Source organism: Tasmannia lanceolata, unplaced genomic scaffold (genome assembly GCF_043159265.1).
Source record: "Tasmannia lanceolata isolate RefF3 unplaced genomic scaffold, GAP_Taslan_0.1 ptg000029l, whole genome shotgun sequence".
NCBI lineage: Eukaryota > Viridiplantae > Streptophyta > Magnoliopsida > Canellales > Winteraceae > Tasmannia > Tasmannia lanceolata.
In genome coordinates this window covers 2,860,634-2,878,318 of record NW_027518706.1, presented here as the reverse complement: position 1 = coordinate 2,878,318, position 17,685 = coordinate 2,860,634, and the positions used below count along the sequence as shown (strand labels likewise).

Genomic DNA, 17,685 nt, shown 5'->3' with positions numbered 1-17,685 from the left:
AGAACTCCATAGCAAGCATAAAACCCTTGGTATTCCAGGGTCAGGGTAAGACACTCGCTCCAAGTGCACTACCGCCCTCTACATTCTAGTTCCCTTTTTCCTCCTGGTGCCTCGATCTGACTTGAGTGACAAAGGGTCCCCCCGGAGTTCCGACTCCGGGTGGTCTGTGGATGCAGGATACAGGTCAACATACACCCCACAAAAGGATCACCGATCTGGACCGTTCAAGCTCAAGTACGGATTTGAGCAGCATCACTTCCTATTAGAATGTCCTCTATTTTCAACTCTTTTGCTACATGAACACTACATAACTGTTAGCTTTGTTCCTAAGGTGGGTCATATTTGCTGCTATTATCCTCAATATACCTACATGAAGGATAAAGTAAAATTGAATATTGACCTCACGAGGAGCAATTAATAAACTCAAATCTAAAATGGTAAATTAGTCAGTTTCATAAGAGTGAACATGGATGATGGTAGGTGATGGTAGGTGTGGCTCTTTGGCTTAAAGTCTTGGGTATGCTCTAATGCTCTCCGAGACGAGAGTTCGAATCCCCTGGGCTTGCCCGATGCGCGCGGTTTACGGGTGATTGAGTGCATACGGAGGGAATTAGTCCCACTCTACAAAGTGGGGTGGGGACACCTACATCATCAAAAAAGAAAAAGAAAAAAAAAGTTAATGATAGGTGATGCCAGGGTCAAATTGGGAATTGAATTTTCTCAAAAATTTCTAGAAAGATAGATTTAAGATCAGGAGGAGAAAAAATAGGGAAATGATATTTACACCCCCTTTTATTACCAGGGACACGCATTTGTCAGTGTACTTTGCAATCAAAGCCGCTGGATTTTTCTGACATATTTGGTCCCTTTTTGCCATTGATACACTGACGTTGGGTGGCCAAGGATGGCTCTTCTTTCAAAATCTTTCTTCATTTTCTTGGAAAATTTATCCTAATATAATCCTTGGTTTTTTTTTTCTAGAATTTGGATTTTTCTTTTTTGAAAAAACTGCGAATAGGGGACACCAAAATACGAGAATTGGCAACCGGGGACATTCTTTTGAAAAATTGTTAGAGAGTGACGAAATGGGGGTTATCAAGTCTCTAAAAGGGGGTTATCAAGTATCAACCCTCTAAATGGGGTTATCAAACTCTCAAAAAAGTGGTTATCAACCCTCTTTAACAATTTTCCAAAACTGTGTTCCTCGTCGGCAATTCCAGCTTATTTGTGTCCCCCATCGGCAATTTACCCTTTTTTTAATAAAAAAGTTCCTTGTTTCCTAGGAAAATTTCATCCCAACTAGACCCTCGTGTTTCTTATTTCATGGAATATTTTTTCCATAGAAAAAATTCTGTCCATAAATTCTGAATTAAATAGATTTTACTAATTTTATAAGAACAATTTTCAACCATAGACATGTGTCACATGACTCATGTGACAAGTGACATGGTTAGAATTACTTAAAAGACACCGTTTATGAAAGGCATGATATTTGCACTACCACCTTCTGATAACGACACAAACTCACCCTGTATTTTACTTTTTAATTCCTGCTGAGAGCTCAGGGAATTGTAATAGCTTTTGACAACCGGTTAAAAAGAAAAATACAAGGTGAGTTTGTATCATTATCAAAACATTATAAAATAAGGTCTTTTTTCTTTGAAATAAAAGGGCGAAATGCCTTCTTTGATGGTCCCTAGCAAATCCCAAATTATAGAATTATCATTTACTATACAGCCCACTTCATAGGATGATCCAAACCGTTCATTTGTTGGGCCACAACGTAAATAGGTGGTGTCCCAATAGTCATTTCCATAGGATGATAGTAAGAGACCTTGTTGATCTCTTTCTTCCAAGTTTACACAAATCCCATCGTAGAAAACATTTCAAATCAACTTCACAACCATAGATAAAAATAGGAATGAGCAGCAGATACCATCATCACATCATATACACCACAATCCATACAATCAAAACATTCATAAGAGATCACATGATCTGTCTCACTCCGCATCAGAAAAGGAATATGAGATTCTACATTTACAAGCTTAGAGAGTAAGAGAAATGTAAGAGAAATGTTGCTGTAGCACAGACAACACCTCAACTGAAATTGACATCCTGGGTTGTTGAGAAAATGGGGCTCCAACCATTTCACATGTTGTAGACGAGAGGAAGATACACTATCTTCCTCAATTCATTTGAATCCAAGGAGGAGATGCACTATCTTCCTTTTACCTCACTCAAACGTCTCATATCTTGTTGAATGATGCCCACTCAAAGCTCATTTGAGTGTCATTTTAACACCAATGTAGTAGTAGTCCAAAATGTGTCCATCTCAAAGCCTCTTTTAACAGTAGAGAGCCCCTTGGTCCCACGCACTTGGGAGGGACTCCCACTCCATTGGTCCCACAAGTGAACCACATCCACACGAATCGGCCCTTTGATGATGCCCAAATACACAAAGATGGGTCCCAAACAGCCCAATCCGTGCAACTCCATTTGATTCATAATACTGACCCAAATGTTCCTAAAAAGGAACATTACAATGATCCTAACCCTCCCACATCCTAACCCTCTCATCCTATGGAAATGATTTTTGGGCAAACCTATCTACGTTGTGTGGACCAACAAATGAACGGTTTGGAACATCCAATGAAGTGGGCCGTACAGTACTTTTTGATAAATACTTGACTATAGGGCCACACACCATATAAAATCTCTCTCTCTCTCTCTCTCTCTCTCTCTCTCTCTCTCTCTCTATATATATATATATATATATATATATATAGATATATATAAGAATTTATATGATGGGTGGCCGTGAAAACACGTGAAGTCTGAAAAAGTAGGTACGGCCCACTCTATATGATGATCCAAACCGTTCATCTGTTTGGGCACAACGTAAATAGGCTGTGCCCCAAAAATCATTTCCATAGGATGATCTAACCCTCTTATCTGTAGAAGATTCCATAAATGATTTTTGGGGCACTCGATATTCAGATCAGTTCAGATCTATCTATCTAGATTATGTATGGTGTAAGCCCTTATAGCCCCGTATGTTTTCAAAATGTACTGTACGGACCAAACTATAGGATGATCCAAACCGTCCATGTGATAGGCCCTCTCTCTCATCTTACCATTCTTGCTAGTTTCTTTTTAAATGTTGGTAGGTAGGAAGATGTCTGTTTCAACTTTTCTCTCTATGTAGGTGTAATATCATTCTATGGTGGAGCCAAGTGGGACCCAAATGAAATTGCCCAAGGAGGGTTCAACAGTCATTTAAATTACCAATAAAAAAAAAATGAAGACCTCTCCATTTCAACTTTCAAGCCATCACGATTGAAGCAGCCTAAGAAGAAAGAAAACTAGGTTATACCATTTGGAGTTTTTACATGGTGTCTGAAAGTAGTTGCAGCTATTTTTGAAAAGAAAAAAAATACTGGGGTCTTGGAATCATGTGGGCCCCACTGAAAATTTTCAAAAAAAATAAAAAATAATTAGCAGAATGATAAATTCGCCCGCACCCTCTAATGTAAATGAGTGTAATCATGAACATGGTTTTAAATTTCGACCGAAGGGGACCGAAACCGGTATCTGGCGAAATTAAATATTTTGCCATTTACCAAATTTTGGCCGAAATTTCGAGAAAATGCATTTTTAAAAAAAAAAAAAGCATTACAAAATTTTGGCCGAAATTTTAGAATTTCGGTCCGGAATTTCGAACAAGTACCAAATTTCAACCGAAATTTCAGTTTTCCGGAAGTCCGAAACCGGTACCGAAATTGAAATTTTAAACCTTGGTCATGAATACGTTGTAGGAGGCTGTCCCAAGTAAAAGAAAGGGGCGAATTTATCACTTCCCGAAAAACACTTGCACCTATGTGGGGTCACCATGTAAAAAATATAGCACATGAATCATCCCAGCTTATTCCTATTCTATATTGTCTGTTTACTTCCTTTATTTTTTCTACAAGTGACATTAGGGTGATGATAAATTCGCACCCCCTATAGGATAATTCGCACCCCTTCAGCGTGAACTGATGTGGCAGACTTTAACTCTTATTCACAGTAAAAGGGTGTGAATTTTCGTACAGGGGGTGCAAATTTACCATTTCCCTTATTAAACTAAGGAAATGAGCTCCTAATATTGTTGGCAAAAGTTCTAGCAGGGGCCACTATTATGGTGAGCCAATTTGGGAATGATAAATTCACCCTCTTTTCTTCCCCGGGCCGCCCACTCTGTAGCGTAAAATAAGTAGCCATAAATACACTAGAGGAGGTGGCCCGGGGAAGAAATATTTATATACTAATTTGAACTGTGGTAATTCAATTTACTTTTTTTTTTTTCATGTGATCAAAACAATGGAGAACTAGGAAATTCTGGAGAAAATTTTCATTTCTAAACTTTTCCGAAAAATTCCTGCAATCCAAATGTGCCTCCTATTTGGATTGCAATAAAAATATTTCTGCTGAAAAAAATTTATTGGAAAATTTTTCTTTCCAAAATTTAGAGGAAAGTAATATGATTAAAGGTAATTTAGAGGGACATCATTATGAATTAAAGGTCCCTCTAGATAAAAAATTGAATAAGGAAGTTTTAGAAATATTTTTCCTTTCCAAACATTTTCAGAAAATTCCTGCAATCTAAATGGAGCCTTTCTTTAAACCATTGATTTTTGCACCCTCAATATTGCAAAAGAGAACTCTATTTGGTGTTAGACCATGTTCATCAAGACGAGATCAGTTTTCTCCCCTCTCTCTGTCTTCTCTCACCTCTCTTGTAGCCGCACCAAAGACTCGCACCCATGTCTTCACTTGTATGCTTCACCAAAAGAGAAAACCTGCACCTCACGTTTCCTCTCACGGTGGTGGGAAATAAGGCAACTTTCCCAACATGAATTACTAGCAAGGAAATTGGGTCGAATTAGGTAACCTTGTCAAGAGAAGAAACTATTAGTTTCAACTCAACCAAAAATATGACTATTGTTTTTTCTATTGGACTTTAAAAGCCTTATTAGACATCTCGCAAAACATGAAACATATAAAAAGACAACACACAATTAGCAACCAATTCATGTGCATTTATTACTTGGTGTCCTACCAACTCAAGCTTTCAGAGCAATATAAAATGGAAGTTCTAATTTGCCTCAGAGTCTATTCAATTTCATAAGAATTTTATACACTGGAAATTAAAAGGATAAAATTGTGCATAGATGCATTACTGAAACACAATCATCCCTCAATCGATACTCTTGAAGGGTTGAAACTTGAAACACAATCACAAATGATTAATGAATAACACTTCTCACACTCTCCTCATTCATGCCCTCTAAAGTCCTCCCACCCTCCTTGCCCCTCTCTCAGCACCTGAAAAGTTAATATCATGGTTGCCAACCATGCCCAAAGCCCTCACCAATTCAAATGAAACAAACACAGACGAACATTAAGAACGAACAACAGCTTGAGTTGCATTAGTTTAAAGGAAACTACAGGAGTATGCATGAAATGGAGGGAGACTTATGGAAAAAAAAGAAAGAATCAATCATAGCAAAAAATCACACATTCAAAATTTAAATGTTCTCATTCCTTATCATGTACTTTCTCTATGACACAAACGCCCTGGATTGCAAGAAAAAATTCTGATTTTCTCTATACGATTTAGAGGGTAATCTTTTATTGTATGTTAAAAATTAAGGAATTTTAGAGTTTGGTTCAAGTAATCTTGTTTCGTGTGATAAAAAAGTAATAACTTTGAGAGAGAAAAATTTCTTTCCAAACTTTCCCAGAAAAGTTGTTTTCCCTTTTCTGTATTGACCACCTCAGTCTCAGCTTATTAATAAAGTTGTCATCATTCAAAAAAAAAATTCCCAGAAAATTCCTGCAATCCAAGCAGGCCTAAGCTATGCCATCAAAAAATTTCAAAGAAAACGATACCATGATCCACAGTCAAAGTAGCAAATCACAGAAATCTGCAGCACTTACTGTTAAAACCCAAAATCCTAAAATCTCATCATTTTATATCAAACTTATCAATCCTAATCACAAACAAACCAAAAAAAAAAACTTATTGTACAATCCAATATAAAACAAAATAGGGAAGAACAGAAATTTGATTCAAGATAGTTGAAAATGAGTAAACAAAAATTGGACTTTTTTCCCGTGCTATTCTTCCTTTTCTTCTTTATTAAGAGTAAACCACCACACAATCAAAACTTAAGTATTTTAATTCCTCGACGAGTACTTTTTCTTTTCTTTAACTCTCTAATATAATCTTTTTACCCTCTAATATAATCTTTAGCCTCTAATATAATCTAAGGCGACGACATAAACTCAAGGTCCTGTTTGGATTGGAGGTAATTTTAGGAAAAGTTCGGAAAGGAAAAATATTTCTATTTTTTCTTACCCTTTTTACAAATGAAATAGGACAACTTGAACCAAATCTATTCAACTTTTATTTAGAGTGGCCTTCAATTTATAATAATATTTATCTAAATTGAAGGATCCTCTGTCCGGGCCTCGAACAAGGAGATCCTCTGTCGCCATTTCTTTTTGTTATCATCGCCGAGACTCTTAGCATATCGATGAGGAAAGGAAGTAACTCTGGTTTGTTTGAAGGATTCAAGATTGGTCTTAATGAGGTGGAAGTATCTCATCTACAGTTTGCAGATGATACCCTCATTTTTTGTGTTCCTGGTGTGAACCAGACACTGAACTTGAAGGCGTCTCTCAGGTGTTATGAGTTAACCACGGTACAAAGATCTAACTTTCAGAAATCCAGAATGTATGTTTTGAATATTTCTCCTACTTTGGCCTCGAATTTAGCGAAGACTTTGGAGGTGCCAGTTGTGTCATCTCCCACCCAACTGCTAAGGTGTCGCATGTTAAAGTCAAGCAAGGTTGCTTGAAGCATTACACCCTAGGTATCTAGTTTGGAATACCAAGTTTGTTGCCTACAGCCCCTATATATAGAGATACACTAGGGTTAATGACTGGTTAATGGACTCTAGCCCATGTAGGCCCACTACACCGGTCCATTATCTTATTGGGCTTATATTAGAACATACACGGGTTATATTATATACCCAACAATCTTCTCCTATGTTCTACATATAGCACAATCCAATAGATAGATAATGTGATGTTCAAACAAAATATTGAATCATCCATAGCACCATATCAAAAAAGATCTGTAATCCAACTGAAAACAAGAATACTTTTAAGACTAACCAAGAGTTTTAGAAATAATCTAAACTCAAACAAAAGCAGTTTCACATATAAATGAATTATTTTTTCAACTGAAAAGAAAATAATAGTCTCCACTACTTTATAAGGATTCACTCATCAAGTAAGTCATCCTCATCAAAATCCAAATCGAGGCAAGCTCCTCCATTTTTGCCAATTCCTGTAAATTTTCAAATATGAATTTCATGAAAATAAATTCAATCATTTGTGTAAAATATTGAAGTATCTAGTTCTACGAGAAGAACTTAATACAATTTCATAATGGCTGAAAAACAGATATCAATAAGCATCAATGTCAAGTTTCATTCAAGAATAAGACCTAAATAGTTTCTTTTGCAAAATAACATGGATGTAGGTTAAGACATGTCTACACAGTCTTTAACCCCATCTCCCCCACAGTTTTGAATATTCGATCTTTGTTCAGTCCCTTCTTAAGAGCATCGACCATATTATCCTTTGATCTCACATCAACCAAAGTGATAATACCTTGTTCTAAAAGATAATTCAGCGTGGTATGTTTCAGCCTGACATGTCTCATCTTACCATTAAAGAGTGAGTTATTCACAATCGTAATTGTAACTTGATTATCATAGAACATACTTAAAGAATTAATCTTTAAACTTGTCAATGGAATATCCAGGATCAGATCTCCTATCACTATGCTTCATCTCCTGTAGAAGCTAGAACATAAAGTTTTGATTCCATAGATGACAAAGCAATACAAGTCTGTCTCTTTGACTTCCATGCAACAACGGCTCCACCCAATGTAAATACATAACCACTAGTAGATTTACTGTCTCCTAATTCTGAACCCTATGATGCATCAGAATATCTTTCCAGGATAAGAGGATGGCCATTATAACATAGTGCATATCCTTGAGTACCCTTAAGGTATCTCATCAGCCTCATAAGGGCATCCCAGTGCTCGTGGCTAGGATTACTAGTGAAACGACTCAGCATGCCAACTGTAAAGGCTATGTCTGGTCTAATGCAACTCATTGCATATATGAGACTACCAATCAGTTTAGAATAATCCAACTAATTCACGCTGGCTCCTTCATTAGGTCTCAGCTTTTTGGTATAATCAAATGGTGTCTCAATCAGTTTACATTCACTGTATCCCCATGTAGAAAGTAGTTTCTCAATGTAATGAGCTTGGCTAAGAGTGATCCCTTGCCTTTCAAAACTTGCTTTCATACCAAGAATGATGTCTACCACATTAAGATCTTTCATGTTGAATTCTTTAGCCAAAGTTGATTTCACGTCACTCACTACAGAGAGATCGGAACCAAAAATTAACATGTCTACATACAAATCACAACCTTATTCGACACAGAACGAAAGTAAAGGCATTTATTTGAGTAACTGATTTGAAAACCAAAGCTCTTTACTGCCTTATCAAAAATTTTATGCCACAATTTAGGTGCTTGTTTAAGACTATACAAAGATTTGTGTAACTTACAAACTTTGTTTTCTAAACCTTCAATAACAAACCCTTCAGATTGGTAGTTAGATACATGAGCCACGTGTCATGTTTGCAACTCCAAGAAACTTTTAGTTGATGTAGTTGCCGCGAAAGAGACCGTTTGGAATACAAAGTTTGTTGCCTCCAGCCCCTATATATAGAGATACACTAGGGTTAATGGCTAGTTAATGGACTCTAGCCCATGTAGGTCCACTACACCAGTCCATTATCTTATTGGGCTTATATTAGAACATACATGGGTTATATTATATACCCAACATCGCATTGGGGGTGGGCTGACCTAAAAAACTTTATGGGATCCTATAGTGGAACATATTGAGAGGAGGTTGGTTTCTTTGCTTTTAAAACTTAACGTAAAAGGGGTTTTTTTTTGGGGGGGGGGGGGGATGATTTTATCCGTCAGAGGTGGGGCAAAATATCATTTGCCAAAGGAAAATGCTTTTAATTTGAATTTTAAATTTGAAATTAAATTAGAGAAAATCAAATATGAGATAAAATAGGGGGGAAATGTCCAAGGCACTCTTCTAATCTGTATTATCCAACTTGTTTTTTAAATTAGCTAATTTAAACTGATATTTATCTCTTTCAGAGAAAGTAGGGAAGTTGAGAATATTTTGGAATACAATTCTAATTCAAATTGAATTTCTACTGTTGGATTAAAACCAATACTCAACTCAACTAGGCCTTTGTCCCAAACTAGTTGGGGTCGGCTAATGAATCGTTTAGAAAATTTTCATAAAGAAGGTGAAAGGGCCTACCCTGCTCAAATTGACTAAGTCTAATGTTGACACTAATTAGATTAAAACCAATACGAGAAAAAATAGGGCAAAAAATGTGCAAGCCTTATTTTGTAGTGATTTGATCTCTTGGATTGTTTCATCAATTGTAATTCAAAAAGGATAACACTAACCTCCCTTGGAAATTCGTCCATCGCCTCTCCAAAAACTCTCTCTCTTCTAGTGCCAACTAGTTTCAACTTTTGTTGCTTCTTGAACACCAAAGCTCCATATTTTCTTTGTTGTTACTTTTGCTTCTAATTTTTAATCATAAGTATTCAAGAACAAGAGTTGTTCTTCTCCCATGGTGCAATTAAGAGGAAGCCATCGATTCAACTTGCGGGGTTGCATATTTGAGAACTTTTGCAGCCGGAGGAGATCAAGTGGAAGGTTTAATTTACACCAACAAATAAGGTAAGTTTTATCTTTATTATTTACTTTATAAATAGCAGTTCGTGTAGACCCTATGATCCTAGGTTTAGGGCATGACCGGATTTAAAAATTTTGTTCTATGAGGTTTTCCGCTGCACATAGCAATGTTGTCCGGGGTGAAAACCATTTCTAACAATTTTTTTTTGCAAGGGCACCCCTGCAAGAAGGGCTGAAAGGGTGCCCCCTTTGGTTGCATGTCATCAAAGTGCATTTACACTGAAATTGATAGTGGCACCTCATTTCCAATTATAATTTGAGGTATACTACACAAGGCCGGCAAAATTAGGCTGACAGGACACCCCCATTGGCTGCACATCACCATGGCAGGCAGTGGGGCCATGGTGATGTGCAGACAGTGGGGGCGCCCTGTCAGCCCATTTTTGCCGGGGCACCCTTATGTAGTATACCTCAAATTATAATTGGAAAAGAGGTACCACTATTAATTTCGGATAAGTATAACACAAAGGACACAAGAAATGGATGCACATATCAAAATGAAGGGTTATATTTCCAGCTTTTTTTCTTCCACCCCAACCCGATTCCCATTCATTAGCTGCCAAATACCAGCTGGAGGTAAGCCCACTTCCAGAGCAGACTGTCTCATGATATCTAATGGAATATGGACCCCAATTACAAAACTCTTAAAAAAAAAAATTAAAAAATAGCCACACAACAGAAAAAGCAGCTTCTTAAGCTGGGAAAACCATCCTTTCTCATTGCCTCAAATTTATCCATAGGCACCAAGAATGGAAGAACAAAACAATACCAATCAAACTGCAAAGAGGTATTCCTTTACATTTTACACCTTTATAACAAACTTCTATGAAGAAGGTTGCTGAAAACCAAAGTTTTTAACTCTATCTTCAACTGGTATTTCAGGTGTGCTGTGGTTACAGGGGCAAACAGAGGAATTGGATTTGAGATTTGTCGTAAATTGGCATCTAATGGAATAATGGTCATACTAACAGCTATAGATGAAAAGAAAGGGAATGAAGCTGTGGCAAATATCAAAGAATCTGGACTTTCTGATGTGATTTTTCATCAGCTGGATATAACAGACCCTGTTGGCATTGCATCATTAGCAAGCTTTGTCAAAACCCATTTTGGAAAGCTTGATATCTTGGTAAGAACATTAGTATTTATGTAGATTCAATAATTAATAACTGTCCAGTAATAACTCTGTTAGCGTTGCATTATTAGGAAGCTTTGTCAAAACCCATCTTGGAAAGCTTGATATCTTAGTAAGAAATAAATCAATTCATAAATAAATATTTGCATTATTAGCAAGCTTTGTCAAAACCCATTTTGGAAAGATTGATATCTTGGTAAGAAATAAAGCAGTTCATAAACAAAATCATCTCTTTTTTTTTTATTTCAATTGGTGGAACAAAGAGGAGAACATTAGTATTATTTGCATCCTCATTACTAATTTTCTTTTAGTACCATGTTTCATTAACAAATATAATCAAAAATTCAAAACACACTTTTGAAAGAGTGGACTTTTGTGAGAAACCAAATAAACCTATGAAATTTGAACATTCATGATTCCATATGAGTTCAAGATTGTTAGAAAATTCTTTATGTTAGTACTGTTCCATTAAGTAATGTTTTAGTGTCATTTCTTTGGTCAAGGGTATTGGAGATGGTCTATGATGAAAATTCAATAATCAATAATTTTAATGCAGCTCTAGTAGCTAGTTTTATTTTTGTTACCAAAACAGTTGAGAAAATAAGTGATTTACAAAATAAACATATCTTGATTTCAGTTGATTCCATAAAAATACAGAGAATTTTTGTTTTATAAATGATAACTTTTATTAAGAGGAAAAAATATTATAAGTTCAAATCAATGTACAAGGAATGCAAGGAAAATAAATGATCTCTAGTGGCTCCCAATTTAGCTAATCGGTCAGCCAACTCATTATCTTTACTGACCATTAGCCCAAGATACCACATAAGAGTATTCAGTTGTTCAAATTGGCATAGACACTCTTCTAACTTAACAAATATTTGAATGGTAGCATCTGCAATAAACTACCATATATGAAATCTAAATCTCTGATTTTCATTTTTTTTTCTTGTTGGGAGATAAATTGACAGTTGGGTTCTTTAGTTTGTTCTGGCTTTAGAAAAAAAAAATACAGATCCTAAAAGAGAACGTTGTGAAATGAAATGATCTTAAAAATGCCTAATTGATGGAAATCCTTGGTCATTTTTTCTTCTATTCGCTATTTCTGCAACGAGCATGGTGAAAAACAGAAATGTTTCTATGCAGGTAAACAATGCAGGGGACAATGGTGTCATAATAGATTTAGAGGCTTTGAAGGCCTTAAATCTTCCAGAAGGTGAGGTGAGTCTCTATTCTATAACCAACTTGGTTTATGCAAGGTTCAAATATATATTAAACATAACCATACTTATGGCTTAGAACAGTCTGCCAAGAAAACTATGAATAAGTCCTAATTCCTTGATAACAACAGCTATTTGTAAGCATATTTGGCAATTGCTTATGAATTGTGACATACTAATTACCTAATGGTAGCTGAAAATAGAAGGAAAAAAAGAAGATCATGATACTAACATTAAAACAACAAAAAGAAAGGATCATGATATTGTTGGTGCAAAAATTCTACACACTATCTTTACAAGAGAAAATATCCTTTGATCGAAGGTTGTGAATGCCCTTCCAATTAATTTAAGTGTAACTTGATTTCGAGTAATGTGTGAACTAAAATCAAAGGATTGTTTGTTCGAATGCCTCGTGAACAAGGACTTGACAATTTGTTTAATGTAAAGAAAAAAAAAAAACTCACCAAAGAACAAGACCAGAGAATACTTTCTTCGAGGCAATGTCCATTGATGTCTTTACCACACACAATAGAAAAGATACGAGCGGTATGTTGATGTTAGGGGAGGCCACAAACTCTTCTAATCTTTTTTTTTATGCACTATGATTTTGTTGATTGTTCTCGCCTGGGCACAAATTTCGAAAATGAGTTCTCGTACAGCTGAAAAGGTATGCTTCTGACAATTGGCGGAGACGCTATCTTTAAAGCGCTTTGCCTCCTCCTCCTCATCATCCCCTCCCCCAGGAGCCGACCCCAACCTTGGGATTACTCTGGGGCAATGACTGGTGGAAGTGGAGTTTCTTCTTCACCCAACCAAAGGTGCTTTCAGCGAAAGCCGGTCACCGGTAGGCTAAGGACCTTGATCACTTATGAAGAAAGCCACTTTTCAGGATCAGCAGGGGAGAGAAAGTGCTTTTATCAAAAGATTTGACTCGAGAGAGTGGCGTACAACTCACTGGTCACTGATTCGTACTCGCTATATGCTTAACACAAGAAAATGTTGCCAAATGGAGCGAGCATAGAACCAATGAAGCAATAGGTAATCCAATGTTTCATCTTCCTTGCCGCACAAGTAGCAGCAACTCAGAACTCTAATCCCAAGTCTAGTAAGTCTGTCACAAGTGAACACCTTACCCTGAAGAGCCTGCCACAGTAACTACTTTTCCTCTAACCACCAACTGTAATGTCTCCTTCAAATGTTGAATTTTGAGGGTGTAAACAGAAACTAATGTAAAAAAGAACAGTCAGATTCTTGTGGCTATGAAAGAATTGAATTATTTCTCTCATAAACATCTTTAAAATTGATGAATTTCTTCTTCATGCAGATGAATGATGAGCAAAAAAAGTTGGTAATGGGAGTACTGCATGAGCCTTATGAGAAGGCAGAACAATGTTTGAAAACAAATTACTATGGAAGTAAATCAGTAACTGAGGCACTTCTCCCCCTTCTTAAGCTATCCAAATCAGCAAGGATAGTGTATGTTTCCTCCTACCATGGAATGCTCGAGGTGATAAGCTCTCCCGATATTTCATAGTTATGTAATGTTGGGAAAAAATAAACAATCTCATGAAATCGGTTAACTAAGGGCCTGTTTGGATGCCAATGATTTGGATTTCTCACATTTGCAGCCCTTTTTGCGTTGTGATTGTTAGTATTTTAATATTTAAAATGAAAGGACATTTGCTTTTGCAAAAGATTCTTTTTTGCTTTTGAAATTTCCATCCAAATTTCAAAATTTTAAAAGATTCTCTTCTTTTGTAATTTCCCACCAAAACATTTGAACTTTTGAAGGAGGCTCTCTTACCTCTCAAATGTTTAGTCCAAGATGGGAAGGTAAGAAAAATTCTCCCATCCATATAAGAGGGAGTGTTGAGACAAAGGCTTGGGCCTTTCAAGGGCATTCAATTTGTTTGCCTTGGAGATTTTACAAAGAACACATAAGAACAAAATATAAATTAAAAAACACACGCGTGCGCCAAGCTGAGCCGTGGCGGGGCGGGGCGCGGGTGCGCGTGTGTGTGGGTTGGTTTGGTTTGGGTTTGGATTTTTCCCTAAACGAAATTATCGTTTTAATCACCAATAGTTATGTCCCTTTGTTTTATCTTAAACAACGTGTTTTTGTCTTTGATAAAAATCCAAAAGCCATGTCTTTTCTAAAGTGACCGTTAAAACCCTTCTTAAAACGTCTCTATTTTTTAAAATAACGTTTTAAGAGTTGTATCTCTACGGGTTTTAAAGGGTGTGTACGTTTCTTAAAGGGTGTCTTTAACAGACACGTTTTTGCTTATAAAAACATAAGCGTATCAACGTTTTTGAAAACACAACTTTTTTGCCTCCTCTTTCTCTGTTGTTAAAAGAACAGTGTATTACGTTTTCTTCTGTCCTTATCTAGTTATGTTTCTTGCTGGGCAATTGGAGTGTTGATCGTCTGGTTCAGATCTATCTGATCGTGCACTTCAGATAGATATGGACGGTGCGTTGGGCTGTTGTATCCTGGGGGTGATTGCGTTCGGATCTGTTGCACCGAAGGCTTTTCCGCAGAGGCGCAAAATCACCTTAAAGAGAGCGACCTAGTCCGTGTCTCATCTCGCCGCATTGAAAAATGTTCTACTTATCAGTTTCTCTTTTCCGTTTTCACATAAATACAGGCACGCCATATTGATATTTGGAGGAAAATTCTACAACAATGGTTTGGATCCAGATCAAATCCTTGGTTTTTCAAATCAACAATTGACAGTGAAAAAAAAATCAGATTTCCAAATATGCAGTTTCCTTCAACCTCTTTGCTCCTCAACCTCTCCCCTCCAGTAGGAAGTACCCCCTTCCCTCTGGCGGATCTATTCATTTTGTATTCAAAACTCAATTCCAAATCCAAATACAAAATATGAGGTATCCAAACGGGCCCTAATTGTATAGACAAATCTTGAGAAAACTTGAAACTCGACCGGGATTCAAGGAATGCCTTCAGTCCTAGTTGAGTTGAAACTGGGTCAAATTCTTGATCGAGATTTATATATCTTTTTAAAGGATTATATTGTAACCTGTCTTTCCAAGTTTTGAGTACTTAATTGAATTGTTCCTTATTTTATGGATACCAGGATGCCACTAGTTGCTCAAGTTGATTCAATTAATTGAGTTCTCCAAGTGCTCAGTCAAGTTCTTAAACCGGGTATAAATGTGTATGCTTAATGAATTGCCTCAAAACTTGGGGTGAGGGAAGAAAACAATTGATTCTATCCTTTGAATACTAGCAAATAGAATCTAAAGACAAAACTTTAAACTATTAATGGTATGATATGAAACCCAAATTCTTTCCTAGTACGAGGAGAAAGGTATTTTTTGACATGGTAAAGAAGTAAGGTGTTGTTTTAAATCCGCTGGGTTAATTAAGATTTGCACAATGCAACCACAGTGGACATAAGAGATACACACAAGCACAAGATGCACACACAAAGATTTACGTGGTTCGACAACAATGCCTACATCCATGGGTGAAAACATGATCTTACACTACATGAAAATCACGCGAAGATTGCAAGAGATTAAAAACAACCCTCATCCCAATCCTTACCCCCTCTCAACCCACAAGATCATCATGAATCTCACTGTCTTACACTCCAATAGAATACAGACAGCCTCTCTTGCTTCCGTAGAAGCACCTCACATTTCCACACTCCCAAGGGAAAACCCTCATTTGTTTTTATTTTATTTATTAAATAAGGCAGATAAGATCTCAACTCAACTCAACAAAGCCTTTGTCACAAACTAGTTGGGGTCGGCTATAAGGCAGATAAGATACCTTATATAATTAGGTTATAATTAGGTTTCCCAAACCTAAAGCATCCACTCGCTATCACTCTCATAATCTATTAGGAAATACTCAAAGATGGATCCCACCACTTGTGTGGGAAACAATACATAAACCCAACAATCTCCACACAGGCTTGTTTTTCCAGCCACTTGAAGATTTTTCATTGGCACTTGCTCATGGCTATTGTCATTGCAAACCATCATTGGCATTCTGAAGAACCAACTGCACATGTCATCAAACCATACTAATCCTCACTCTACCTAACTTGATCAACATGGTAAATGCACATTTGTAGCTGCCTCAAGTCAACTCTTCTAGTCAAATTTGGTGATGAACTTCACTCTATCCTCTCCTATCACAGGAACTACCTTGTCTCCATCATCATCTGCAACTTGGAAACAAGTTGAACTTGTGTCTGCTACAACTAGGAAAGAGACATTGCACATGCATGTGTGATTTTTATGGCTCCACCTACAATCGAGTATCTGCAGACCTTGGAGCCCAATCGGTCAGGAAAAATCAGAATCTTCCATATATTTTATAAATATAACAAACTACCCAAAATGCTCACCACTCCATTGAACATCTAGATCTTTCATTGGAGTACAAGATGCAACCACAATGAAAATGAGCAAGCCACACGAGCACAAGATGCACACATGAGATTTATGTGGCTCGACAACAATACCTATATCCACTGTTAAAAACAGGATCATCCACTATACCTAAACCTAAAGCACCAACTCTGGGAAGCAAGACAGAAACCCAACAAAAGGTATTTCAAAAATTATAGATTTAGCTTCTTTTTTTAATGATTTAAAGACAAAACAATGACAAAGTTGTTTTCTTGACAAGCTTAAATCTCTATGACATTCCATTTCTCAGGGAAACATATGATCCATGCACTGCTCTCATAATTGAAAATTGAGTCATTAATATTTTCCCATGGGATTCAATTCAAATAGTAATGTTTGGATGGTAGATCAAAGAATTGTTTTGACTCTGGTTTTTTCATCCTATTGTTTTTTTTTCCAGCGTATTCCTAATGAATGTATAAGAAAGGAATTGAGTGATGTGGATAGCCTGACAGTTGAAAGATTGGATGAGATTGTGCAAATGTTTCTTAATGATTTCAAAGAGGGTCTGCTGGAAATTCATGGCTGGCCTACTAATCTACATGCATATAGAGTCTCCAAAGCAGCTCTCAACACTTACGCAAGGATTCTAGCAAAGAGATATCCCACTTTCTGTATAAATTGTGTGCATCCTGGTGCTGTTAAAACAGACATGAACCCTATTGATGGGGTCTTGACCCCCGAAGAGGGCGCTAGAGGTCCCGCGATGTTAGCGTTGGTGCCTGATGGTGGTCCTACAGGCCTCTTCTTTGATCAGATAGAAGTTTCAACCTTTTGAATAGAATGCTAAGAACATCTCATTTATAGAGGGAACAAAGCTAGTTCTTTCCTCTACATGTATTTTCCTTTTTAGTATGTTAACTTGTACTTATGCATTTAGTTATGTTCTATTATGGTTCAAACTTTAAAATTTATGAGAAATGTTAATATATTATGCAGTTCTGATTGGGCCCA

The 17,685-nt window shown here is 36.7% G+C and overlaps 1 protein-coding gene across 1 annotated transcript; it reads left to right on the top strand.

Moving 5' to 3' along the window:
* The first annotated feature begins 10,495 nt into the window (after nt 1–10,495).
* LOC143859196 (short-chain dehydrogenase/reductase 1-like) lies at nt 10,496–17,685 on the top strand. Its single transcript, XM_077369888.1, has 5 exons — nt 10,496–10,720; nt 10,816–11,059; nt 12,212–12,286; nt 13,610–13,792; nt 17,132–17,685. Exons 1-5 carry the CDS (start codon nt 10,683–10,685, stop codon nt 17,507–17,509), a joined length of 918 nt encoding a protein of 305 aa, XP_077226003.1. The 5' UTR covers nt 10,496–10,682; the 3' UTR covers nt 17,510–17,685.

Bases quoted from the DNA above. Each gene is read 5' to 3' on its own strand.
- LOC143859196 (XM_077369888.1), top strand. From the start codon at position 10,683: ATGGAAGAACAAAACAATACCAATCAAACTGCAAAGAG. The intron at 10,721-10,815 runs GTATTCCTTTAC...CTGGTATTTCAG, and splicing joins ACCAATCAAACTGCAAAGAG to GTGTGCTGTGGTTACAGGGG. The intron at 12,287-13,609 runs GTGAGTCTCTAT...TTCTTCATGCAG, and splicing joins TAAATCTTCCAGAAGGTGAG to ATGAATGATGAGCAAAAAAA.